At 41.5% G+C, this 27,190-nt stretch overlaps 1 protein-coding gene across 5 annotated transcripts in view; it reads right to left on the reverse strand.

Annotated features, from left to right (window-relative positions):
• The window catches only part of oxr1a (oxidation resistance 1a), a 143,165-nt gene that overhangs the window by 69,335 nt on the left and 46,640 nt on the right, over nt 1-27,190 (reverse strand). For 4 of the 5 annotated variants that reach the window (XM_052064682.1, XM_052064681.1, XM_052064686.1 and 1 more), the window contains one exon: nt 18,401-18,597. In XM_052064682.1, coding sequence (XP_051920642.1) covers nt 18,401-18,597 — 197 coding nt within the window. Of the gene's footprint in view, nt 1-1,822; nt 2,162-18,400; nt 18,598-27,190 lie in introns of those variants that run through there. The other variant, XM_052064685.1, reaches the window with a different exon arrangement.

Here is a 27,190-nt window from a genome sequence, read left to right on the forward strand (position 1 = left end):
CCACCTCAAAAACATTGCTCGTCTCCGCCCATCACTTTCTTTCAACGCTGCTCAAACCCTCATCCACGCCTTCATCACCTCCCGCCTTGACTACTGCAATAGCATTCTCTATGGTACAACCTCCAAACTCCTCAATAAACTATAGTACATCCAGAATGCCACCGCCCGCCTACTCACCCACACCCGCACTCGTGATCACATCACCCCCGCCCTTAAAAACCTCCACTGGCTCCCTGTTCCCCAGCGTATTCAATTTAAACTGCTCCTACTCACCTATAAAGCCCTTCACAATCAGGCCCCCTCCTATCTTTCCGACCTTCTTTACCAATACACTCCTTCCCGCAATCTCCGCTCCTCAAACACAAACCTCCTCGCCATCCCCGTGACCAAGCTCAAAACCTGGGGGGACCGAGCCTTCTCTGTCGCCGCCCCCACCCTCTGGAACGCTCTACCACAACACTTCCGCAACTGTACTGACCTCCAATCCTTCAAATCATCCCTAAAAACTCACCTGTTCCGCTATGCTTTTCATACCTTTTAATCTCTTTTACCAATTTTTCTTTTGTTCATCCAAATGTGCTTTTGTAAATTATGCATGCTTGTTTTAAATGCACATTTTTATCCTGTGTTTTATGCTCTTGTAAAGTGTCTTTGAGTGGGATGAAAAGCGCTTTCAAATAAAATGTATTATTATTATTATTATTATTATTATATCAGCAAAACTAAACCATGTGCCATTCTGCATGTGTTACAGCCATGTGGTTTTGTTTTTTGTAGAGCCCCTGACTGTTGAGTACTTGAAGGTGTACATCATCACAGGCTGGATGGATGTAAGGCTTGAGGAGTCGCCGACTATCCGTGTCCTATGTGTTGTATTATTTTTGTTATTTTGACTTCAAAATGGCGCAGCGAGAGTGGCTGCCTTTCCAGCAGCTCCTATATTTTGTTGTTCTACTTCTTCCTTTCATTACTTTGCTGCTGTGAATTGGGAATTTCTCCATTGAGAGACTAATAAAGATGTTCTTAATCAAACAAGAATGGAAAGAATTCCATCTAGAAAGCACGAGCAATTGGTCTCCTCAGTTCCCAAACACCTATTGAGCTGTTACAAAGGCAAGGTGATTTAACAGGTAATAAACAAGCCTCTGTCCCACTTTTTTTTGTTGGAACTTGCAAGCATCAAATTCAAAATAAGTGAATATTGTGAAGAAAAACAGAACAAATAAAGCGTTATTTAGTTTGAACATTAAACATATTGTCACCATCAGGTATTTAACTGAATGGGTTGTAATAGGTTGTAAAGTAGTTTAAGTTCTACCCAACTTTACTGGAATTGGCGTTTATAGTAAACACAACATTCGTATCAGGTTGGCAGAGGGGCGTCAATGTTCTCTAGTGACGTAACATTTCAGCTGTTAAACGTCTTTCAAGAGACGTCGCTTTTAATGTGGCGAAAACGATGCACTGTACTAAAATGTAAATGCCCACGTCTACCTCGCGAAACTCTGCCATTGTGTACAGTACTGTGGACCATATGTGGGCGGAAGTAACTGTCAAAAAGTTGTCATCTTGTCATCACGCACAGTATTTGAAGCACAGAATAGCACCGAATAATATTTATGCCAACAGACACGATGTAATACAACTTACTTTCGCCCAGATGGAAAGTTATTGGTGCATCAATACTGCATTAAAAGATAAAAGGAGTTTTTCCAAAGCTCGCTGGCGTACAACACACGTTACCGGGCTAGCCTAGCGAAAGCTGTGGGCAGCCTATCGAAGCTACTATAAAAACAAAACAAAAGCATCGCGTCTCACCAACCTGTTTTAGAGTGAACGGTGCTGTAATCCAGTTCTGTCGCGGCAAGGTGCGGATCATACCCCACGTTGTCCTCCTGGCCGAATCCAGACGACAGTCTGTGGGTAATCACGTCCCTGACAGCCCTCGCGCCACTGCCCGTCATAGAGAGTATGTAGCGGTAGTCCATAACTACTGCCAAACTACACTAAGAGCGATTTGGGATTATTGCAAACGCCGCGGTCATCCACCCTTTGGATAAGAGCCCCCACTGCTGCTGTTAAAAGTTTCAGACAGTCTGCACATTCCTAAACAGGAACTATGCACGTCAACACATGCGCGCACACACGCGCGCACGCACACATACTTTTATATTTCCGAATGGAGTCCAGCAGCACTCCGCACTTCAGCAGGATGCTAACTTTTAAATCGTTCAAGACAACGACATTGTGCACATTTCAACAAAATACTGACACAGTCGGTGCTATAGTTGTTGTTGCAGCGAAAAAAAATAATTCTCCCCCCAAATAAATTCAACACATTTTGAAAAAGATCAAAATAGTCTTCATCGTTTTCTTTTTTTACTGTAATTAGTTATTTTTCGTTTTTAAAATATCCTAGTTAGGTAGTTACATAACCTACCAAGATTCTTCCACTATAATAGTCCATATGTGGGACAAATGAAGGTTATCTTATCTTATATGTTATTCCTGTCGGGAAAGAACAAAAAGTGACGGTAAAGCATACCGCCATTCTTTTTTTATGGTACTTTGCAAAAAAATATGCATTCATCTCATGAAAGATAAGAGATCACTGTTAACAATTGCAAACGTTTTAAGCTTGACTCAAGAACAAGTTCAACACTTAACTTCCCCCATCTGCTGGAGACAGTGAGTAGTGAAGGCCTCCTTAGTCTTTAAACCAGGGGTGCCCATTAGGTAGATCCTGATCTACCGGTAGATCTAAGACGGGTCCCAAGTCGATCCGAGGAGTGTCGAGAAGAAAACAAACAAACAACCATTTGTGTGTCTCTGTACATGTTAGTAATATATTTTTTGTGTTAATATACACTGCACACTAATCAGTCTCATTTTCACAAAAAAAAAAATTAAAAAATAAAATAAAGCAGGTAAATCTTAAATTTATGTGTGTGTGTGTGCGTGCGCGCGCCGGTAAGGGTAGATCCCGTGAGGTTAGTTGATCAAAAAGTAGATCTTTGATCCAAAAAGTTTGGGCACCCCTGCTAAACATTTGTTTTTAAAAGAACGGAAGAAATGAGGATACATCTCAGATCTACCTTGACCCTTATGAAATATAACTACATTGCAAATGTAATATTGGTACTTTCACATTTGAACAAGTGGTTTTCATGAAATGACAATCACGACATATTTACAGTAGTGGATCTGTATTCTGTATGTCTAATTCTGCAAAATACTAGGTGAGCTTTTTCCTCATTGATTTTCTACTCTCTCTCTCTCTCTCTCTCTCTCTAAAATACCAAACACAGTCCAACTCAAAATTCGACACTATTTCCACAGTATTTTCTCTGTGTCTCTGTCTATGTCCCTGTTACCTGGTGTGATTACATCCAGGAATTTTAAAGTTTAACTCTTACTCAGGTTGTTGAAATCACAACACAGTCTCACCTTCTGTCAATGGTTTGTTCTGGTCACATCAACACAAAGCTCTTACTGTTGTGAGAGACCATCTAACAATCACAAATCAATGTAAGGTACCGGTACATGGAACATCCACGAAAGAGGAAAACACACACACACACACACACACACACACACACACGCACGCACGCACGCACGCACGCACGCACGCGCACACACACACACACACACACACACACACACACACACACACACACACACAACATACACAACACGTATGTCAATACATCAATTCAACTAAAAGCTTTGAGCACCAATATCCAAGCTTCGTCTCTCAGAAGAGAGTGCTGTACATGAATCATTTAAGCACATAGTGCAGCACTACTATTTATATCAGACTTTTTTGGGGAGGCATGGTTAATTTACCCCAGGTATAACTGTATGATCCCCTTTTACCCTGTTTCATAAAAAGCAACCTTGAAAAGTGAAGAATTCTAATCCTCCATGACCCTCCAAAAATCAAGCAACATACACAAAATTACACAGTGATTTATCAAAAGTGGACGGGCAATACTGACATTTGAAACACTTTGGTGAACAAGTTTGGATGTGCTGAATTACATGAATTTGCAGTGACAAGACCTCATCTGACCACGGGGTCAGATGAGCTTACATTACATTACTTCTCTCTGAGCTTACATTGGGCCCCGCTGGTACACTTGGCACTGGGACAGTGTAATCAGATGGGTGTCATACTGGCCCAGCACTACCCAGGAGGACCATGGAACCACATGATCTACTATGTTGCTGCACAGAGGCTTAGACTGCTCAACAAATGATCCATAACATCCATGAGAGGAATTTTCAAATAGAGTTTTTATGTAGTGACAAAGACTTTGAAGCAAATTCTAAATGGCATCTATTAAAGGCATTTTGAGTGGAACTTTGACATAAACCGATTACACACTTTATTCGGTTATGATTCTTTGAATTCTGGCAATTCATATTCCTAAGTATGAAGAGACGATAAAATGTCTGATAAAAAGCATAGATGTTTTGAAAATAAAGTTGGAATCGTATGAGGAAAAACTTGCAATAAAGGAGTTAGAGTCGTTTTTTTTTTTTTTTTGCTGAGAGCTTGCTGTACAAATATCCATATCGAAATCCCCTCAGTGTCACATCTGCCAGCAATAGCCTTGAGAGGCTCTTGTTTGTGACGCTTTGTCATCAACTACGAGTGCGGCACCGGGGATTGAGTCGAATCTCAATACTGAGGATAAATGGTTCAGGAAATGGGTGGATGTTTTTATTACTTAGCTTACTAGTCTAAACAAAACGCTTTGATTATTATTGTGTTTGTGGAATATGGATTAATCAGCTAAATCCATCTGTTTTTATCTATCTCGAGGGTGGCCATTTTGCCACTTGCTGTCGACTGAAATAGACATCAAAAGTTGGTCAGGGCTAGGGTAACAACCAATCATGGTTCACCAATGTTCCGAGTTTTGTCATGATGGTCGCGAGCAGAGGGCGAAAAAAAAAGAAAATTAAAGTAAAGCACATTTTTGAGTTAGCTTCCCTTTTCAGTGGAGTGTAACTATAGGACCACATAAAGTGTGTTGTGTTTCAAAAGCATTCTCGATTAATCTGCAGCCTATACAAGAGGCATTAACAAGATGATGACCAATGAAGACATTCGGTGGCACAAGAAGCAGGCAAAGGCATTCAATACAATGGCAGCAATCACATGTGTTTAACAGCCCTTGTGAGATGATTCCACCCTGTCATGGACTCTCCTCAGGGACGTGAAGCTTCGCCTCAAAAGCTGTCAGCGTTACAGCAGCTGAGCATGTTTTTCCACTTTAACAGCAGGCCACAAATATTCATGAATGAATAAAATAATCAAATGTCATGTGCTGCTTGTGATTCACCACATCATCTGGGTGAATAATTATTCAACACTTTGGTTATATAAGTGTAATTGGTGTCACTGAAACGACAGCCGGAAATGTTTGTTAATCTTCCGAATTTTGCATAATGTCTCCAAATATCAGGAAAAATATAATGCACGCCAACATTCTCCATCTAATCGAACAGGTGGAGCTCAAGAAAAAAAATGTGTTTTAGATGTACAAGATGTTCCACAAAATGCAGGGCAAAGAATCTACGCAACTATTTGCAATGGTTGTTTTCTGGAAAAGCCATAGGTTTAAAACACTCCAGAAAATACATCAGCCTTTTCTTTGGATACCATCTGCAGACCTATGGTTAATGTGAACGCGCCAACCAGCAGCTCAGCAGCCGCAGACTGGGCTCAGCTGCACAACACAGTCCATCCAGCTGCATAGAGCACCAAGCTCACCTGGATAAGAGAATGCCCACAAATCCCTGCCCAACACCTCCTCGGGTATGTCACGATTCCAGCGTTCCGTGGGCTACCAACCACCACTGATTCGACAATAATTTTGCAGTTCCTTTAATGCAGAACCACAGGTAACCGTGTTCCTCAATATTGTATTTGCTCCTTGGTCCCAGCCTGCTACCTTGCGCATGCTCCCTGCGAGCCTGCTTACATCAAGCAGGCTGCCCCAAGTTTAAAAACATCATTGTCATCTTACTGTGACTGTAATGGGTATAATATTGCCAACATTAGTAATGCCTTAGATTACTGCATGAAAGTTAAACAAATGAAAACAAACAAACAAATGAATAGTTAAATAATGCTGTAACATACCGGTAGAATGAGCAAATAAAGACTCAGTGACCATTCTGAGAAAGGAAAAGACGTTCAACATTCTCGACTACTCATCACCAGGTGTGGAAACCATCCTCTTTCATAATGTCGTCATGTTAAGAAGCAACAGAGAACAAGAAAGTGCTGGCTGACGAGTTGTGCCACCAGGTCTGATAATGAGCTGCTCTTGCAACAATTCAATCCACTGTTGTTGCCCTTGTTTTCCTCTTAGGATTGCTCTGCAGAGCGGCTGGTGGTGATCGATGACTGAGCAGGCCATCTTTCACCACCATTTCCACCGCCCCCGCTCATGGTCGTTTATCCTCTGTGGTTGTCTGCGGTGTCTGAGGCCACATCGACAAATGATGACCACAGTCTTTGGATGAGGAGCACATCCAAAGGCACGGTCCTCATCTCCCCACTCCCCATGCCCTGCTTCAATCTTTCTTTCCTCTGCTCTCCTTATGTGCACATCTCATTTGACTCCAAAGCAAATATGTTATTTAGAAATGAAGGTGAACATTCATACAGAAGCAATTTCAAGTATAATGGAATAGTCTAAATATAATTCTGGTGGCCAAATGTATGACTTGAATTAGAGGTTGGGGGGGGGGATACACACATGAGCCATATGCCATAACTCTCGTCATATGGGCGGCTGATTGAAATAATGAAGCCTTATGCGAATGGTTTGACAATAACATTGACAAAAGAGAGAGAGAGAAAGAGTAGCCATGTGACCAAGGCAAAGTCACAAAACAAACGGTCCATTATGTCAGAGCCCACTTTGTTATCTGCATTGAACTCTTGGGACAGAGTGAATTGCTTTCATTTAAGACTGGACATCGTCATATATTTCATCATTAGCCAAAAACGCCTCCCATGAATCGCCGAGCTACAAGAAGAGCACAAAAGTACATTGACTGCACAACATAAAAAGCCTTTTCAATTGCCCCCCCACCCCCACCCCCATAGGCAATACAATTCGAGTGCACTTTGGGATCAGAGGAAATTATCGGCAAACAGACAGGTGGCAAGAGGTTCAGCAGTCTCTTTGTCTGTTGTGAAACTGTCCTCACTCTGGACACTCTCCATCCATCACCAGATATTGTCGGCTCCACAGGTACGCTAAATTGGATAATGAATCTAAGCCCCCAGGAGACCCCAGCAAATGGATAATTTGTTGGTGAAATTATTAGCTAGGGACATGTCGCATCATCCAAGGTGTTATCGGCTAACCCAGTGAAATGGATGCATCCTTTTATGGGTGTGCAGGTTGGGCCAATTATCAAGAATCATACCTCCATTAAAAGTAAATACAGAAAAAAACATCTTGAAACTCGTCTTAAAATCCAAATATCCATAGATATTATTTTCAAGTATTAATGAGACTCCTCTAATGGATCTTGAACGCAAAATCTTTCATCTTAGTTAACCGGTCAATTAAGTGTATCAAAAATATTAAGTCAATATGAAAAGGAGCCACAATGCCATAATAATTAGCTTCTGCAAGTGAAAGTAGCCAACTATAAATGTGTCGAGCTTGTGATTCAGTTCAAAGACCTCATAGGGGTCTTTGGCCAGCCGGCAATAGCGCTATTAATTATTTAAAAAGTTGACATTTGGCGCAACTTGACACAAGAGCCCAAAATTTCAATTCACCCTTATGGAGTCAACAAACTAACTGTTCAGTGGCTGTTGGCAGATCATTCTTACCAAAAAAGCAAATGCCATCTAAGCATCGGTAGATACAGTACTTAAAATATCTTGAAAAGCTACATAATTGTCTTCCCACCCGAATGAAAAATAAAGTTGCTTGTTTTGTACTGAGCTTGTAATGCACGGTGCAAGTGACTATCAGGATGCTTGCTCACATTTAAAAGTATAATAATTTCCAAGCGATTAGAATGAAGTGACATAATCTTACCAAAAATCCACTGGATACTCTTATTGTTTAAGAAAAGTCATTAATAGACAAAGACAATTTATACTTAAGCAGGAAAACAAAGGACACGTTTGTTTCCTTTAATTAGATCGTGACGGAGAGATTACACAATAATCCTTGCAGAAACTGCTGCTTTACTTAGCATTCATAACAGAAAGAAAACAACATCATATGATCCGTGTTCGGTACATTCCAAGGGTCATAGATGGTCTGGAACTGTCAAGACACGCATCGGCCAATTAAATGTGGCATGACCGAGCCCACGGACTTCATACAGCACGCCATCTTCATGTCTGCCTGATACACAAGTCCCCAAATACAAACTGTCAAGAACTTGAGGGCAGCAGTCATGACCTTACATTCAGCCTACATCAGCGTTGCGTATTGTTTCTGCAACATTGCAATATAACAAATGTGACACAATTGAAAGAAACAAATGAAAAAAAAATGATCTGAACTTTCCAATGTGAAATGCATAGATTGTTCATTAATGCCAGTTTTATTCCCACAGTGCTGCTGTACATCCCTTCTCCTTGGATTCGAACAAGAGGGTATACTTCACATCTGATGAACGTTTCTTTGGCCATTACGCTTCTTTGTCAGTTTTTCAGAGCCTCGCCGTGCAGTGAATGTCCAAAGCAATGACCCGTACGAGAAGACAGCGTAGCGCTCTGGCCGGCTAAATCCAGTCCTCCGGCCACTTTTCCTCTTGGATAAACCACTGCATCGCAAATGTGACCCCAAAGCATGTGCAATACTCAGCTTTGGACATTGTATTAAAGGGGGCCTAGGAGAGAATGGGCAATGAGCAAAACAAGACGCAAAGTGCTTGTGAATGGTTCATACATAAGTGCGGTCTGTTTGAAGTGAGACTGAGGCCCAGTTAAGCCACTTCAAGTGCTGAAAATGCTTGTTAAACGGAGAAAGGGCTGCATAAAAAATATGCATTTACTTAAAGGCCACTGTTCTCTTCATCTCTGTCTAAGGATGTAATGTCATCTCATTGAACATTCAACTGAATGAATCTACGTTTCAATAACTTTGCAATGCTGCCGGATTTCCTCAGTGTCCAGAAGCAAAGTTATGATCAGCCCCTCTACGCCAATGTCATTGTTTGGTGGCAAAAGAAGCATCCTTTTTTTTGCTTGTTTCTGAAAAAACAAAACCTCATATAGAATGGGAGAAAAACAAGTAGGTTGGTCATGACGAAAAACATTTGCGCTTTCCTTTTCACTGCTTTAGTCATTTCCCTGGCAAATTCCCAAATACAATCATGATGTCTGATGACTGACCACAACTTTTTTGGCTCTTAATGGAGCTGTTCACACTGATACCAGACGAAGGTGTGGTATACCAAACGACGCCCACGCAAACAGAACAACGCCACTGGGTGGAAAATATTGTGAATTACTGACTACCTTTTATCTATCCCCGGCGGCACGGCGTTGACATTGAGGATACTGTACATGGTATGTTGTATGCACGCATACTGCTGCGATATGCATTGTAATTGCTGACAAACTAGCTTTCAAGACTTCGTTAGCTATTTGAAGGCAATTTGAGGGACAAAGAACAGAGTTCATTCATTCATTCATTCATTCATCTTCCGTACCGCTTGATCCTCACTAGGGTCGCGGGGGGTGCTGGAGCCTATCCCAGCTGTCTCCGGGCAGTAGGCGGGGGACACCCTGAATCGGTTGCCAGCCAATCGCAGGGCACACAGAGACGAACAACCATTCGCACTCACACTCACACCAAGGGACAATTTAGCGTGTCCAATCAGCCTGCCATGCATGTTTTTGGAATGTGGGAGGAAACCGGAGCACCCGGAGAAAACCCACGCAGGCCCGGGGAGAACATGCAAACTCCACACAGGGAGGCCGGAGCTGGAATCGAACCCGGTACCTCTGCACTGCGAAGCCGACGTGCTAACCACTGGACTACCGGGCCGCCCTAAGAACAGAGTTGTGATTTTGAATTCCTTTTTGTGCTGTGGGAAATAATGCTAATATGACGAATACAGTTCCAGAATTATTATACTTTTAAATACGTACTGTACACAGCATGCTTTCAGGGAAAAGAAAAAACTGAAGTCATGCATGGAAGTTTGTTTCAACACACATGCCTTTAATGGTGGTAAAAACAGCATGGAGAAGCCACAAATTCATGAGAATAAGTGAAACAAATATCAACAGTGATATGAAGAGGCAGATCTCGTTTTCTTTCCACTGCAACATGAATCAATACAAGGGCTGGACCTGGAGTTTGATTGTGGAAAACTGCTTACTCTTCATTTTGAGGTATATGTAATCAATCCTAGGCAGAGGATAGCGACAGCCCTTTTTCAAACTAAGAGGGGAAACTGTGAGATTACTAGCTGTGTGGCATTTATATACTAAACCCATCAAGAAGCGGGTCAACGAGAGACCCCACACAAAACTATAACAGCAGACCAATATACTGTGTACAAATCTTATCTGACTGTAGCATTGCAGTAAATTGTGTTGCATGCTTCTCTCTCGGCATTTTTAATGCACAAAAGTAGAATTAATTTGGCTGTTAATGACAAAGCAAGGGAAAGAGCTATAAATCTTGGTGTCCTTGTTGTGAGTACTTTGGGGATTTAGATCAACACGAGGTTTGATATAGGACAGTTTGGTTCATTGTAGATAAAAATCCGCATTTAAACTCGGAACAGGTGGATGTGGAGCATTCTGACGGTCTGGGTAATGTCACTCGCTTTTGAAAGCATGAAGGTTACAAGAGCTGCTGAAAAGCCCAGAATTGATTTCAGGGCTATGTGGATCATCTCTGGAGGCATTTACAAATGACAAATATCAAAAGGACATGTGCGGCGGCACTCTTCATAGAGCCAGTGGTGACATTGAGGAAGAGTTCCGTTTTAATTCCATGCGTGTGCCTGTCTGTCTGGCGAGCGCAAATCTTGACCTTGCTGCTGATGCGACTCATGCATTTTGATCATGATAAAAAATACCCATTTGAGCAGTCAATTACAATCTCGAACCTTCTTGAATGAATAAAAGTGTTTTTCTTTTTTTCTTGTATTTTATATTCAGAGCTTGAAAGTGTTTTTAAACAAATATTGACTTCAATTATAACATTTCACAGTTAAAAACAAGTCACATGGTTGCATTCTCAGCTTAAACTTCACTTAATGTTTTTCATCTACCGGTAATTGTTTGATATATATGGCCTAGAAGTGTTGGTCCTTCCAAATAGTTACAGTAAGTATGACTTTGCGCCTGCATTAGCGTAGGATTGCGAAAGAGTACGGTGTGTTAGGATTCAAATTCGGGGTTATGTTGCCGCTATCGTAATGGATTGCTCTCATGAATCGAGGATAACCTGTCATGAAATATTAAAATTAGCTTGTGGCTGGATTACAGACAGGGTTTCACTTCTTACTCCTTCACTAGCTGCTTGGAAGAGTTAAGTACAGTGAACATGGAACATCTTTTACAAACATCAAAATGGGAGTGGCAAAATGGGAAGCAGGGAGAAATACGGGAGACAAAGAGTGTAGACCTAAAAGAGAGTGTTGCAGGTTTGGAAGACGCCTAAGTGTGAGAGGATAAGAGAAAAGGACTTTCATTGGATCACATTGAGAAGCTAAGCCGTCTTGTGGGGCTACGTGACCAGCCTGTAGCACCAAGGCAAGAGAGCTCAGGCTTATCTCTGTGCACACAAGCAGTTCTGCTGGCAAAACGCACTGTGGCATGGCTGAGGCTGCTGCTAACGGAGAAGCACAGATAACTCTCACTCCACTCTCCCCTTGTGCTCATTCAGTCAATGAGGAGAAGCACGCTACGGGATGATGCTCATCTTACACATACTGTCGGGACAATTCAAACATAAGCAGGATTTCCAGAGCGGCTGGCCACGATGCCATCAACGTCTATATTCCATATGGTGATTAATAAGAGCTTAGGCGTGTTAAATTGAATATTTCCATTAGCCTGGGCGCAATGTTCAGCTCAAATACCCCCCAAACGCATCATTTGATTGCTTTCAATACCAATTTATGAGAACTTTAGTTTAATTATCGAATTGGATTGTGTGTGTCAACTGGTTATTTTATTTGGTAGAGTACCTAAACGTTTGTCGGAGACAGTGATCATTTCTTTAATGAGAAAATAGTATAAAAATCATGTATTTCATGATGCAGGATTAGTGTCGGATTTTGAATGACAATACATACCTAAACACATTAATCCGTTCATTAATAAATACATTCTTTTTTAATTCTCACATTGAACTGGCCTCCAGTTGAAAATAATTGTTCAAAAGTATTTGTCTTTGAAAAACAATTTCACTTGAGAAAGCAAAACGGAATATGGCCATATTATATTGCTGCGCAAACGCTGCTCGGTAAAAACGAATACGACGCGTTTCTCCCCAAAACAGGGATGGCGCTGAAAGCACTTCGGAATTGAATTGCAGTTTTACGGCACATTTCATGTGAATGGCATATCAAGACACATTTTCATTATTACCTTGTTTGTGTTTTGAAAAGAAAAGTCCTGATTCAATATATTTGTTAGTACAGTATTTACATTTTATTTCGTGAGAGGGTCTACACATGGAAACAATTGTGTGTTGGTGAATGAGGAAGGATGCTCCATCAGTAAATATGTTATCAGGTTAACATGAATAAAACAATTGTGCTATTTGGTGAAAATAAATGCAAACACGAGTGCCAAGGACAGATCACAGAACGATTCTTACCATTGAATCTTTCTCGGTTATCATTGTAAATGTAGCTAGGTGAAGATGCATTCTAATACAGTGATTCCTCAAACTATCGCCATTAAATTAAAAACATAGCTGTGAACTGTATATGCCATATTTTAGGAAACATTATTGATCATAATACACGCACAACTTAAAGTAAACCATTCTGTTTAAAACAATGTCACAAAAAACATGAATCAAAACATACACATATTCTCCACCTATGATCATAATTGAGTAAGAATCCCCGAGTTGGTGGCAAGCCAGTTTTCTTCTTATTAAACAGCAGAAAAGCAGAAAAGAATGACAAACATTGAATGCTTTTCTTTGCTAGAAGGTCCAGTTTATCGAAAATGAGTGTCCAATCAAGCCAATGGACATGGGAACAAGAAAAAGCAAGTCGAACGCCCGCCCCCAAGTTGCAGCATTTTGGCACTGAAGATGGATCAATGGTGGATTACAGTGTCCAAAAAATAGTCATCTTTAAATTCAGTATGTCTTCTTACTTCACAGTTTATTATTCTTTCTTTGTTTCTCATTCACACAATGCCAACCTGAAAGGAACTTAGGGCTCAGTGTCTTGCCCAAAGCCACTTGGATAGCCGACAGTCACAGCCAGGATTCAAACCACCGATCTTTCAGTCACCATTTTCTTTGTGTAACGCCCTTTTTCAAACCCTTTCAAGAGAAAATGTAACAAAAAAACAACAAAGGACAAAACAAAAATAAGTGCAGAGTATAGAAAATGAGGAAGTGTTGAAATGATGGAATGAAGTCTAGTGATGTGTGCTCATGGCTCGTGTGCTATATTAACGGTACATGGTTAAATGCCAAAAGTGTGCACAACATTCAAGGCCTATATTTCCTGCAAATTTTGGTCAGACTCAATATTGTATGAGCCTTAAGGCATTTGACTTTTGATGTACCAATATATGTCAGTTGATGTCGATGAACAATGTTGTCAATGTGCAGTGCATATAATTGCCACCCCTGGCTACTATCCTGATGTGTAAACACACAAAAAGAGCCACCTGAAACACAAGCAACCAATGCCAGATGAAAAAAAAAAATCACGGTGTCTCGCCTGCACAGTGTTGGCCATAACTATCAAGCACCACGCTGATTAGTTTCTCATGTCACATTATGGTGGGCAACACTTTTATCACAACAACGGGTCCTGCCATGTACTCAACTACTAGTGGAACTAGAGAGCGAACAGAATAGCCTGCCAACCCCATCAATGGATTGAAAACCTCTGGATTTAATTCCGACCTCTGAATCCTACTCATGAAACTGCATATCAAGCAGATGGGAGCCTTCAGCAAGTTAGTATATTGCTCCCCCAGCACCGACACCACCCCTCTTTGACCCCGCAGTGAAAATCCAATGAATAACGAACAGGGGAGTAATCAGTCTCACGGCTGCCATAGCACCTCCTCTATTGACGAGTAAGGGTAAGCCGTGCTTGTGTCTTTTTTATTAGCATTTGCTCTGTCAAGTGTTGTAGCCAAACATTGCTGAGTATGCACAGTCAGCTACTCATTGCTTAAATCAGTTTGGCCTGATGCAAAAACAGTGGCCTCTTAAAAGGTCGTTATTCATGAAGATTTCTTTAAAAGGTATTCATTAAGGATGGCTGAGTACTGATAGCAGCTATCGGTATTGGACCCCAAGCCACCACTGCTTAACTCTTTGAGCACAGTTGCTGTGAAACGGCATTTGCTGTCAATTGTTGATTTTTTCATTTTATTTTAGGGGAATGGGCACAAAAAGGTTTTTGTTAGCTCTGGTTTGATTACTAAGCTATAGTGTAAAAAAAAACCCAAAAAAATACTTGGCCAGCAAATTGCATCATTGGGCCTCTTGGATGAGATCACCTTGTCTCAATGGTATGCTGATGGGATGCGGAAACCCATGAACGTGGTGGATCTTTGGAAATACAACGTTACAAGCACCTTGTGATTGATTATAGTGTTTTTTTACATACATTTTATTGCAAAGTGTCTAAAAAGAGAGAAAAGAGGATGTGGATTATTTAAATTTCGAAGTAGAAGCAAACACGCGATGTATGTATACACGCACACGCACACGCACGCACGCACGCACGCACGCACGCACGCACGCACGCACGCACGCAGGCACGCACACACACACACACACACACACACACACACACAGGTATAATAATATTTCCACCCCTGAGTACTAGTGGTATGAGTTGTTGGCATTGATGAGTACTCAAGAGTGACTCCTCGTATTGATATTAGTCTGAATAAAGTGCTATCGAACATCCCTAGTGTTCATATTTGGTTGTGATGGTACAGTATTGCAACACTAAAGTCAATTGCGATACCCAAACAGTACTTCCCATTTCAGATCGCCTTTTCCTGAACTATTTGAGGTAGTACATCTGCAGTGGTTTTTCTGGCACATAAACACATTCCACGTTGCCACCTCACAGACATAAAAGGAGAGCAGGGATTTATTTTTCCCGTTCCTTTTCGATAGGACTCACCCAAGCTCGACATTGCCATGTCCAATGTGTGCATTATAGACTGCAGGCGAGTTCCTACATTAACATTAAAATAAATGCATGGTGACATCAGCGTGTTAACAATTGCTTCCGACCCAAAAGAGCTCGGACAGTGAATCTCATGTATAAAACAGAATGCCAGCTCGTGGCATTATGCCTTTTCAACCTCTGATACGATGTTGAAAGCTGGCAAATTTCTGGGTCGACTTCATCATCGCCCCCATCAAACCCTTACACGGGGCAGAGAGTCAGGAAAATTCCAGTTAGATCTAGTGTGACAAGAAGAGTCTATAGTCATGGCACTGACACATCAAACTTACTGTTTGCGTCCTTGTGTGATCATTTTTGCATGCGAGATTGTTGCAGGTTCAGCAAATGAGGACGTTAAACAGCTCGGATCAGCTCGGATGTGATGAATTGAGTCTCCTTAAGACGTTGTTGGCCTTGAGTGGAATACATCCACTTGAGCAGGATACAACCAGTAAAATGGTTTAGAAAGAAGGCAGATACAAAAGACATCAGACTCGGGAAGATGGTGATGTGTAGACGTATGTAACTACAGTTTGGTGTTCCGATACAAAGCTGAGCTCATTGAGTTCAAGGATGTATATAATGATGCAAATGTCCGGTGAGGCACTGGAATATTAAGCCTGTCAGAAGCTAGGAATCAGCGGGAAAGCTGCAACATACCCTCTTGGGAGGCAACACTGCAGGTGTCAGATAAATTCCAGAAAAATATCAGCTACTTCCTGTGTACTGTATGTCATTTTTTAAAATGAAAATTAGCATTGTAAATGTGGTGTAACGACAGGTCTGTCGAAGACCGAGCACACAGCACTGCAAGTCGCCGGAAACATTATTAATCTACCATAAAAATAACTTGGCAGAATAAGCCTGAAAGTAGAGCATGGCTGGTCTAAGGTGGGGCTGCAAGAAAAGGCTACAGAGCTCCTCTCACAATTTAAAACATAGATGAGGGTCAGCCAGTAATCATTGTTCATGATATGATACATACCGGTAAGTATAATTCATTACGGACACTATCATTTGTGTCAGCTGTGCACACAGGCCAGGCCTTGTTCTCAGTGTGTTTTATCTAGGCCAACATTAGCAGTAGTAAATGATGACTCAAGCTTGAACAATTAGTGCCAATGCAGTTAAATGCTGTAGAGGGGAGGGGGCATTGTTCTTTAATGGCTGAATTACTGTTCTCTTATGACCTTGGTCTATTTTTTTAATTCTAAGCAGCCTGCATATGCCATTGCACAGATAATGGATGATCAGAGAAAGTAAAAATGTCAACAGGGGGGCCGTTACCTCATCTTTAACCTGCAGTTTCCTTTCACTGATTGCCGTCGGCCGGACTGATAGGTATGAAGGCCGATCGATCCACTCTTACAACAGAGCCTTGCCGAGGCAGCAGAGTCGATACATGATGACTCTGTATGAAGTGACCTTATCGGAGTGAGACATCAGCAGAATCTCTCTCTCTCTCTCTCTCTCTGACACCCACACACACCCACACACACACACACACACACGCGCACACACATGCGTTCTACACACGGATGCAACCCTTGACCCATGACCAGACGGTCCTCTTATAAGAAGCGCATTGACATGACTCATTGTCTGATGAAGGACATGTAAGTCAATCTAAATTAATGACTCTAGATCTTGTCACAGGAATGAGCTTTAGGAAAGGGCAACACACAGAACTTCATGGAATTGTTCGAGGCTTTGGGTAGGGATAATCATTATGGCCGAGAAAGAAAACACATGTGACATAATACAATAATTAGAAACTTTACAGCAGCAAATTTGACGGATTCAGAAACAATCCTCTCATCTCAATTCTACAACAGACAACATCCAAGGATGACCAGGCTGTCAATATGGTGATATATAGCAGGAGCCTGACGACAGCCTTCTGGTAACTGCAATTTATTTTCCATATGTAGCCTTTCTGTCCTAATGATGTGGAGGATACGCATACACAGAAAGGCCATTATGAGGACTGTCACAGTGACATACAAGAGGCGAATCAAATATTCTACAATCTGCCTATACAAAGATAATAATGCTTAGAGTTGATTGATAGTGCTAAATAGGAATTAATTTACAACAGGGGTGTACAATACATCGATCGCGACAGACCAGTAGCACGCAGACTGGTCCTAAGTCGATAGAGAGCAGTGTCGGAGGAAATGGGACAAAAAACGATTTGTGTGCGTGTGAGTGTGTTATTAATATTATATATTTTGGGGTTAGTGCACACTGCACCCTAAGCATCCTATCAATTTAACTTCCACAAAAAAAATTCTCTAAAAAAATTAAGTAAAATAAAAAAGCAGGTCACCTTCAATTTATGATGGCGCATGATCTGCATCACCCAAAGTTGTTTGTGGTCGCCAGTCTTCAATTGCAGCTTGTGATCAGAGGTGTTGCGATACATCTTTTGTAAAATGAACAAACAATAGTTTCTGCGTTGAACATGCTGCAAAGTGTGTCCCATGCCTCCGGTCAGGTCTCTACTAAAGTACTACTAAGTAGTGATTTCCTTTTCACAAACTCACAAGGTCTTGTATCTACTACATATCTCTGTTCAGGCTGTTGCTCGTGATGGCATGCGTATGTCCGTGCAAGTGTATGCATGGGTGTGCGTGTGTGTATGCGTGCACGTGCGGTAACGGGTCGATCGCGGTAGGTTGGCTGCTTGAAAAGTGGATCTTCGGTCAAAAAAGGTTGGGTACCCCAGATTTACAATATGCGTATTATTAATTTGCATTAGTGAAGATGTGCACTAAATCGCACTAACATGTTTATCTTTGAGGAAAAAGTATGAAATAAATCTACCTTTACAAAATGATTTTGTTTGATGGAATTTTTGTGGCGCATTTTTCTCTTAAATTGGAGCTCATATTATATTGTGCAAGTCATCATAATGTTGTGGCCGGTCACTGTAATTTGAAATGTAATTCAGTTAACACAGAAGCCGATGAAACAATTTGCCTACCAATGGTGTAGCCTCTCTTCAGTTCGCCACACCGTGGGCTGCGGCGCTGGGAGTTTGTGGTGTTGTTTTCCTGCACTGCGAGGTCTGTGGTAGTCTTGGCAACCGCTGATGCAGCTTTATTGAGGGGCGAGGATGGCACCAGAGTCGGGGAGAAACCTTGGCTGGCAATGTCCACCGACTGAGACTTCTTTTTCAGTCTGCAGTGAGAAGCAAATCACAGTGAACAATGCATATTATGATGCATATGATGTTCCTCGGCACATTCACCAAATCCTTCTTTTGTGAAAAATAAAAATATGTTTTTTATTTTTTTACAATTTCAATACATTACAAAAACACATTTATTAAAAACAGAAAAAAGTCAATAAAATTACATGGGTTAAGTATAGTTTTTTTTTTAATTGTATGACGTACTATCACGAAAGTCACACGATGACAACTGAGCAAACTCAATTTCCCGCAGCACTGATTGGACAAGCAATGTCATGTGATCTTCTGCAGCCAGCGATGGCTAAGCAGGCGTGTCATAACTAATCAACATGTTGAGTCGGGTGTGTCTTAACCTCCATGGCAGAGGCTCCGTCGAACCCCTGAGACCGATTCACCGGACCCCTGGGGTTCGATCGAACCCAGGTTAAGAACCACTGCTCTAGGCTTTGGCGAATATGCAGTAAATTAGAAAATCACCTTTGAGCCACCTTCACCGCTCGAAGGCAAACCACTCAAAGGATATTTGCATTTAATGATCTTGATTTGATTGGTTGGTCACAGAAATTAGATTATGCATGCTATTTTTACCAGCAGCGCATTGATCTGTGTACAAAAAGCAATAGGCTTATCGTGCACTTGTTGAGGAGGAATTTATTAGCCACACTGCTTGTACAACACAGAGGCTTAGCTGGAACACAGCAGGACACCCCCAAAAAAAATTTCTGTGTCGAAAACAAATAAACATGGTACAGTCCCAAGGCAAAAAAGGTCATACATTTCCCTTTTTTAAGATACAGTATTTAGATTTAAAGCTACAGCTAGATATTTTCACATATGGAATAAGTGGTATAAGTGGAGCACCTCCTAATAGCTTCAACTGGGGTTTAGGCTTGGCTATGCGCATTTCTTTGTAATTATTCATTACACCAAGACGGTTGGAAGTCGATGACGACTGCAGTGGAAAAACTTGACTGCTGCGACCTCAACCCCATCAAACACCTTTGGGCTTAACGAGAACAAGCGTTCTAAATCAGGCCCTTTCCTGGAACATCGGTGAGCTTGTTGAATGAATAGATCCACGCATCCTTGTTACAGAATTGCTGTTTTTACAGCTACAAAACCAAACTCCATAATTTCGTCCACTTTACCTTCTTGTAGCTGTAATGCCGATGTGAATAAATAATGTGTGATATTGTGTAACATCTGTATCAACAAGCACGCTGTTCTAAAGGAACTAATACAATAAAATACACGATTCCTCTTAAAAATTACAAAGCAAAACCAAAAATTGACGCAACAAAGTCAATTAAATGAAACACAAGCTATCTTTAGTCTTGTAAAGTCCTGAATCAGCAATATAAGATTCTCAACACTCACTCTTGCACTGCACACTTTCGATCATTCCAGAAAAAACTGCTGAAGCTCTCTCTTTTTGGCCATTTCACCCAAACGCTCATCTCCTGATGGACCAGCAAAGTAGTGCATGTGGCGGATTGTCTAACTATATTATGAAAACACATAATCTATGTGGAAATGCTGTCCATCACAGAATGTCTGTTCTTTGGAAATTAAACTCAATGGTCCAGTGGAGACAAATTAGACAGAAGAAAATAAGGTCTGCCTCACAGAACTGTGTTGTTTTTGTGTTGAGGATCATCAAGATGTCTTTTGGCAATTTTGAGATGAGCATTTGCATTGTTTTGGACAGCAGTGGTTTTCGCCTGGGAACGCCCCCATGGATACCATTTTTGGCCAGTGTCTTTCTTATGGTAGAGTGAACTGACCTGAACTGAGAGGCCAGTGAGGCCTGAGTTCTTTCGATGTTCTAATTACCTTTGTGAGCTCCTGGATGAGTTTTAGCTGGTCGACCACTCCTAGGAACCTTTGCCACTCTTCCCAGTTGTCTCCGTTTGTGAATAATGGCTCTGACAGTGGTTTGTTGAAACCTCAGATTCTTGGAAATGGCTTTGTAACCTTTTCCAGACTCATATATTTCAATGAGTCAAAAAAAAAAACACTTTAATTTCTTTGGATCGTGACATATTGCGTTTGTTTCTTGGGATCTTGTCACCCACTGTACTTTGTCTCACAGATTTTATTAATGTAATTTCTTGATTCAACAAATGTGGTGGTAATCAGGTTTGGCCTCTGAAATTGAACTCAGCTTTCCCAAAACTGTATTTAGTCACAGTTACTTTGTGATTAAACCAGGGGGGGATAATTACTTTTTCACATAGAGCCAGACAGTTTCGAATCCCCCACCCCTCCCTCTTGGTAAATGAAATTATCATTTAGAAACTGGATTTTATATTTCCTTGGGTTGTCTTTGTTCATTCATTCATTCATTCATTCATCTTCCAAGCCGCTTGATCCTCACTAGGGTCGCGGGGGGTGCTGGAGCCTATCCCAGCCGTCTTCGGGCAGTAGGCGGGGGACACCCTGAATCGGTTGCCAGCCAATCGCAGGGCACACAGAAACAAACAACCATTCGCATTCACACTCACACCTCGGGACAATTTAGAGTGTTCAATCAGCCTGCCATGCATGTTTTTGGAATGTGGGAGGAAACCGGAGCACCCGGAGAAAACCCACGCAGGCCCGGGGAGAACATGCAAACTCCACACAGGGAGGCCGGAGCTGGAATCGAACCCGGTACCTCTGCACTGTGAAGCCGACGTGCTAACCACTGGACTACCGGGCGGGTTGTCTTTGTGTGATATTAAAATTGGTTTATTAAACTAATACCTTTCAGTGTGATAAATATACAAAGAACACAGTAATCAGGAAGGAGGCAACTACTTTTTCATGGCACTGTAGCTCCTAAGCATACTGGGACAGACAAACCCATTCACCACGATAAGGTGTCAGCTCAAGGAGGGTTTATTGGACTGGGTTTTTTTTTTTTTCTGAAAAGTACAATGACACATTTGAGTCAGATTGGAAGGCATTCGAAAACGTCAACATAAATAAGTGAATTGCAATTTAGATATGAGTCAAATCTTCAGCAGCACTGTGTTAATGACAATTTTGATAAAGCTACAGTATATGTTTGCTAAGGTAGAGCATAATGAGGATGGGGAAGGAGTGTAAAGTAGAGACCTGCAGCTGTTGATTTTGCCTGTGGAGGATAAGAGAGAGGGGTAGTGCCAAGCTGTGTGAAGCCTATCTCTACTCCCTCAGGAGTTGCTACTAATTACTGTCTCATAAGTGGAGCGGAAGCCCTATTCTATAGCTTGTCTTCTCTGTTCATTGAGCTACAAGGCCAACTGGTACCAAAAAAGTGTGTGTGTGTGTGTGTGTGTGTTTGTTTGTGCGCGCGTGTTTGCTTCAGTGACAAAATTAACATTGGGGACTTGTCAGATAAATATAAAGAGTAGAAGTAAAAAGTAGGCTGAAAAATGAACATTCCAGTAAAGGAAAAATAAATGTACTAATGTTTTCAGTTAATTTCATCCATCCATCGTCTACTAATCCGGGTGAGCTGGAATCCCAGCTGTCTTTGAGGAGTAGGCGGGGTACACACTGAAGTGGTTGCCAGCCAATCACAGGGCACACATAAGAACTATTGGTGCTCAGAATCACACTTAGAAACAATTTAGAGCGTTCCATCAACCTGCCATGTATGTTTTTGGACTGTGGCTAGGAAACCGCAGTACCCCAATAAAACCCACGCCAGCACGGGATGAATATGCAAACTCCACACAGGAAGGCTGGAGCCGGAATCAAACCCATTTCATGTTTTTTTGACGAGGGGTAAATGCCACATCATATACGAATGAAAAACGATCACGAATGCACAGCATCACACCATTATCTTATTTTCAGTGCCCGCCCCTGGAAGGGCTTTTAAAAAAAAAAAAAAAAAAAAAAAAAATCACATTGGAAAACTCACATTTTTCAAACACAGCGACACAAACGCAAGCCTCCCCATGTCAACTTCAGGACCAAAATTGTGTCTTCCAGACATCGAGCTATAGCCTCCCAATGTACTGATAACTTCCCTCTTGACTACCGTGGCCGTTTTACCATGGCCATATATGCATACATCATCGGCATACATTTGGAAACCAACAATTTCACGACTCTGGAAGATTGTTATCTATAGGCAAAAAAGTAATGGTCCAAGATTAACAGTTTTGCTCATCTTGTATGTGATGACCTCTGATTAACTCAACACCGAATACAAAAAGATGCTGTCCCTCCATCAATCTCAAAACCAAATCCAAACCTCGTGTGATTCACAAGATCTCATAAAAAAATAAAATTAATAAAAACACACACCTGCGTATATGTGCCGATTTTACCCAAGTGTTCCACAAGATGACCAGAGGTGGGAGCGTTTTAAGATGGGGATGGTGGCATAATAAGAAAAATACTTCATGCCATCTGGGGAACCCCCTTTTTAAATAGAAAAACAACATTGGATAAGGCATATTTAATATTAAATATATAAAAATATATAAATATAAATATATATATATATTTATAAAATATTTTGGGTAATAAATATTGAAAACATTTAATATATAAGATTGTTGGCCCTTACCAGTTTCGGACTCAAATCCCCCAGGTGTTAGGTCCGACTGTCTTTATGTGTGACTGTCTTTGGTTTGAGAGCCTTAGCTTCCGGCTCTCAAACCAAAATCTTCATTTTGCACTCAGCAGTTATTCACGTATTAGTATGAATTTGATTCTACATAGTGCATCATTGCTCATGATGAGAACACGCAAAGAGTCCACTGAGAAAATGAGTGTATATTAAAGAGGCTTTTTTCCCTGTTACACCAGTGAGAAACTGGGGCTCTTTTGGTTTTCCGCAAGGGTGTGTTTGTCCCCCCCCCCCCTCCAAACCATGATTGCAACAGTCACATGAGAGATGCACATCAAAAAAGACACCAAGTCTGGCTGATTGCTATCGAGAGATAAAACAAAGTGAAAATGATGGAAAACAGGCACAGGCATTTTGTTTGCTCCTCCATTTTTGTGATCTGACCGAGCCCAGGAGGCTGTGGAGCAGTTCTGCCAAACTGGCATTGCTCAGATTATCAGACGCTATGTGATTTGGCAAAGGATGGAATAACAAAATGAATTTTGAGTCAAAGCACACTTATCACACTGCTACTAAGCAGGATTAGGCTCAGAAAAAAGAGGGTGTCTTTGCAATGCCATCTTTTCATTCTCTTTGCTTTGCTTCCCATACCTTGCAGTGGCAGTCACACAATTTTACAGGGGGAGTGGTCTTTCATATAGCCCCAGAAGGTACTGCACGATATGAAGCGTGATGTCATTGTCAGAGTTGGCAGCACCGACACCATCATACAGTAACAATGACTCGCTGTAAATTGGAAGCCAATTGCCACTTTCTTTCTTTTTTTTTTTTTTTTTTTTAAACAATCATTTGTTCTATGCGGCCCTACTCGTCTTAGCATGGTATTCTAATTTGTGGAACATGAATTCAGCACAAGAATTAATCTACCCATTTTTATTGATCTCACGGGGCAGATATTTTGCCCGTTGTTGTTGACTGAAAATGCCATCACAGTTGGTTCAATGATCAGAAAATGACCAATCACGGCTGTTTTCTGAGTTTGATCATGTGACATTTGCAAGATGAGCCATGATTGGTCCAGATCCTGAGCAACTATGATGTCATTTACAGACAACAGCAATAGGCAAAAAGGCCGCTCCTTGAGATGAATAAAAACAGATGGATTTTGCTGCCCAATTCATATTCCACAAATATAATATTAATCAGAAGAACGCATTGAACATATTGTAAAGACATTTTGGAGTTGACTTCCTCTTTAAGCATCACCCCAGTTTATAACAATGTAACATTGAAGTATTTTTTGTGCGACCTCATCAAACGGATCCCTCGGAGCAGTTAATTTGCTCTAGTATCCTTCAAATAAGTAGTTTGGGTTTGCAATTTAGAGTTTCAAATTATGAATTAAAAATATCCACATCCCTCCATGGCTATTGGGTCTTAATGGTATTCAATATAAAAGGTCAACAACCACCGTGATATTGCATTCGGATGTTAAACTATACCCACACATAATGCAGCTGTAATTGTAGAAATGAAGTACTTCAAGTACATGTGGGATTAATCTCTGCTCATGATCTCATCATCATGCACCTACATGCCACATGTATCAAACCAGCTATTTTGAAATGGATTTAAATGCGTGATGCTTGTGATGGAGGCAATCATTACAAAACTGTGACTATCTGAAGCTTAATGAGAATGTGCAAGTCATGGTTGAGGCAGTCAGACGAAAGCCCTGTTCCTGCTTCTGACACCCAGAGAACGAGGGCAACAACAACCTGTGGCCATACATGTTAATGAGGCCTTCTATTGCATCTTGGAGCATAATGAAATACGGCTGAACCTTGACACTCGGCTCTGCTGTTGGACACCTCCGCATAATGATGTATAGAGCACCACGCCACATTACACTCATCTGCCCTTGCTAAATGCCACAGGAGCAATTCTGCGTTGAGGGGTGATTGGGCAGTTTTGACCAATGAGGCGTTTAACCTTCAGGTCAATGTAACAGGAGCCCATGACTGGCGACGACACTGACTTAATGCTGAATGAAAGGCAACACAAAATACAAAACGATGGAAAACGTACAAGCAAAGATATCTTTTACTAAATAATTGATGGGGCGGCCCGGTAGTCCAATGGTTAGCACACCGACTTCACAGTGCAGAGGTACCGGGTTCAATTCCAACTCTGGCCTCCCTGCGTGGGTTTTCTCTCCAGGTACTCCGGTTTTGTCCCACATTCCAAAAACATGCATGGCAGGCTGATTGAACACTAAATTGTTCCTAGGTGTGAGTGTGAGCGTGAATGGTTGTTCTTCTCTGTGTGTCCTGCAATCGGTTGGCAACCGATTCAGGGTGTCCCCCGCCTACTGCCCGAAGTCAGCTGGGATAGGCTCCAGCGACCCTAGTGAGGATAAATCTGTTCGGAAAATGGATGAATTAATAAATAATTTATATAACGTGGGGCCTTGAGACAGGAGTTAGTTTTTTTTTGGCTTGGACTAGCGAGCGGAGATTTGAGATTCAAGCACTTAATGGTGGCAGTGAGTCAACCCTGTGAAGAACAGCATACAAGATGCAATCTATGATATACAGAGGATATATGCCACAATATGAGGAACAGCACACAATTTGAAACATTTAGAAACAGTTTGGACCACTTGACACAAAAATACAAACTCCGATACTATTACTGTTCCACCTGCTGCTTCTCCTCCCCAAAATGACTTTCTTTTTCGGGTTAGTGGCATTCAAGGGGACGCTTCTGTCAATGTTTATATCGCTAGTGATTCAAAGTTACGTCATCAGTCTGCCAGTGAAAACGGGAGTCCAACAGTGGCGGACTGATGGACCTTCTGTCCGTACTGACGGACAGGTGTCAGTGCTCACCTCAGGAAATTAGGAGCAAATTATGATCCTCCTCAATTTTTTTTGTTTCTATTTTCTGTTGTCATCAAATTCATTTTGACTTTTGATTTCTAATCTTAGTTTCTTAGTTATTTGCAAGTAATGTGATGTAAAATTATTAATTACATGTTTTAGCTCCCCTGCACTGATGCTTTTATCCTGGATGAAACATGTTACAATACATAACGGTTTTGCAGAAACGAAATAGTAGGAGTCGTACTGATAAATCATGCCTTAATTCAACGCAGTACTTGAGATGAATAAGGTCTTATTATTTTTCCATTACTGAGCGGTATCTGCCAACAACAGTGCCAAACCGCTCTGCTAAAAATAGGCCTGTAAATCAACCACGACACCAAGGGAAAAGGTTGCTATCCATTTACAAAAATGTATCAATGCAACATTTAAAATTCCCATTGGCCAGAGCTTTTCACATGACGCACAGAGGAATCATCTTCAGGGACAAAAGGGAAGGAGGGCCGGGGGTAGAGATAGCGGGCGAACCTCATTATGTGTCTGGCTGTGACTCCAGGGCACGTTTCTTCCTCTCTCACTTTCTTGGTGATTGTGTATCACTGGAGTTACGAAATATAGACGTGCACAAGAAAGGGGGGGGGGGGACACAGGAAAAGGTGCTCTCTATGTACTCATGTTGGCAACAAACACCCTGTCAGAGTCAGCTGCAAAATTACACACAGCCTCCAGCGGTTGATTCACCGAGTACCCATAGGGACCTTGGTACTGTTACAGCAGCCTGCTACTGTCCTATTTCTCTTTTTTGCTCTGCTCCTTGTTGCTAGCCTCAATCTTACTCTTGCCTTCTCATTGGCCGTGTAACGCAGAGAGCCTGCAAAACGATTGGTCAGCGTAAGTGGTGGAAACAACGTCGTGACAGTGTGGCTTGTGGTAGTGCAGGAATCAGATGCGTTGTTTCAATCATCACTTTTCAGCAGCCTGTTCATTCCATCGCTCATTATGGCTCAGAGGGAAAAAAAAGAACAGCAAAGATGGAAAGTTATGCTTCACACTTTGTCGTATTGCATTTGAATTCTTGAAAAGATAAATATGCTCGAGATAAAAAAAAAAAAAAAAAACACTGACTTGCGTGGTAGGCTGCATTCA

This window comes from Hippocampus zosterae, chromosome 5 (assembly GCF_025434085.1).
Source record: "Hippocampus zosterae strain Florida chromosome 5, ASM2543408v3, whole genome shotgun sequence".
Classification (NCBI taxonomy): domain Eukaryota; kingdom Metazoa; phylum Chordata; class Actinopteri; order Syngnathiformes; family Syngnathidae; genus Hippocampus; species Hippocampus zosterae.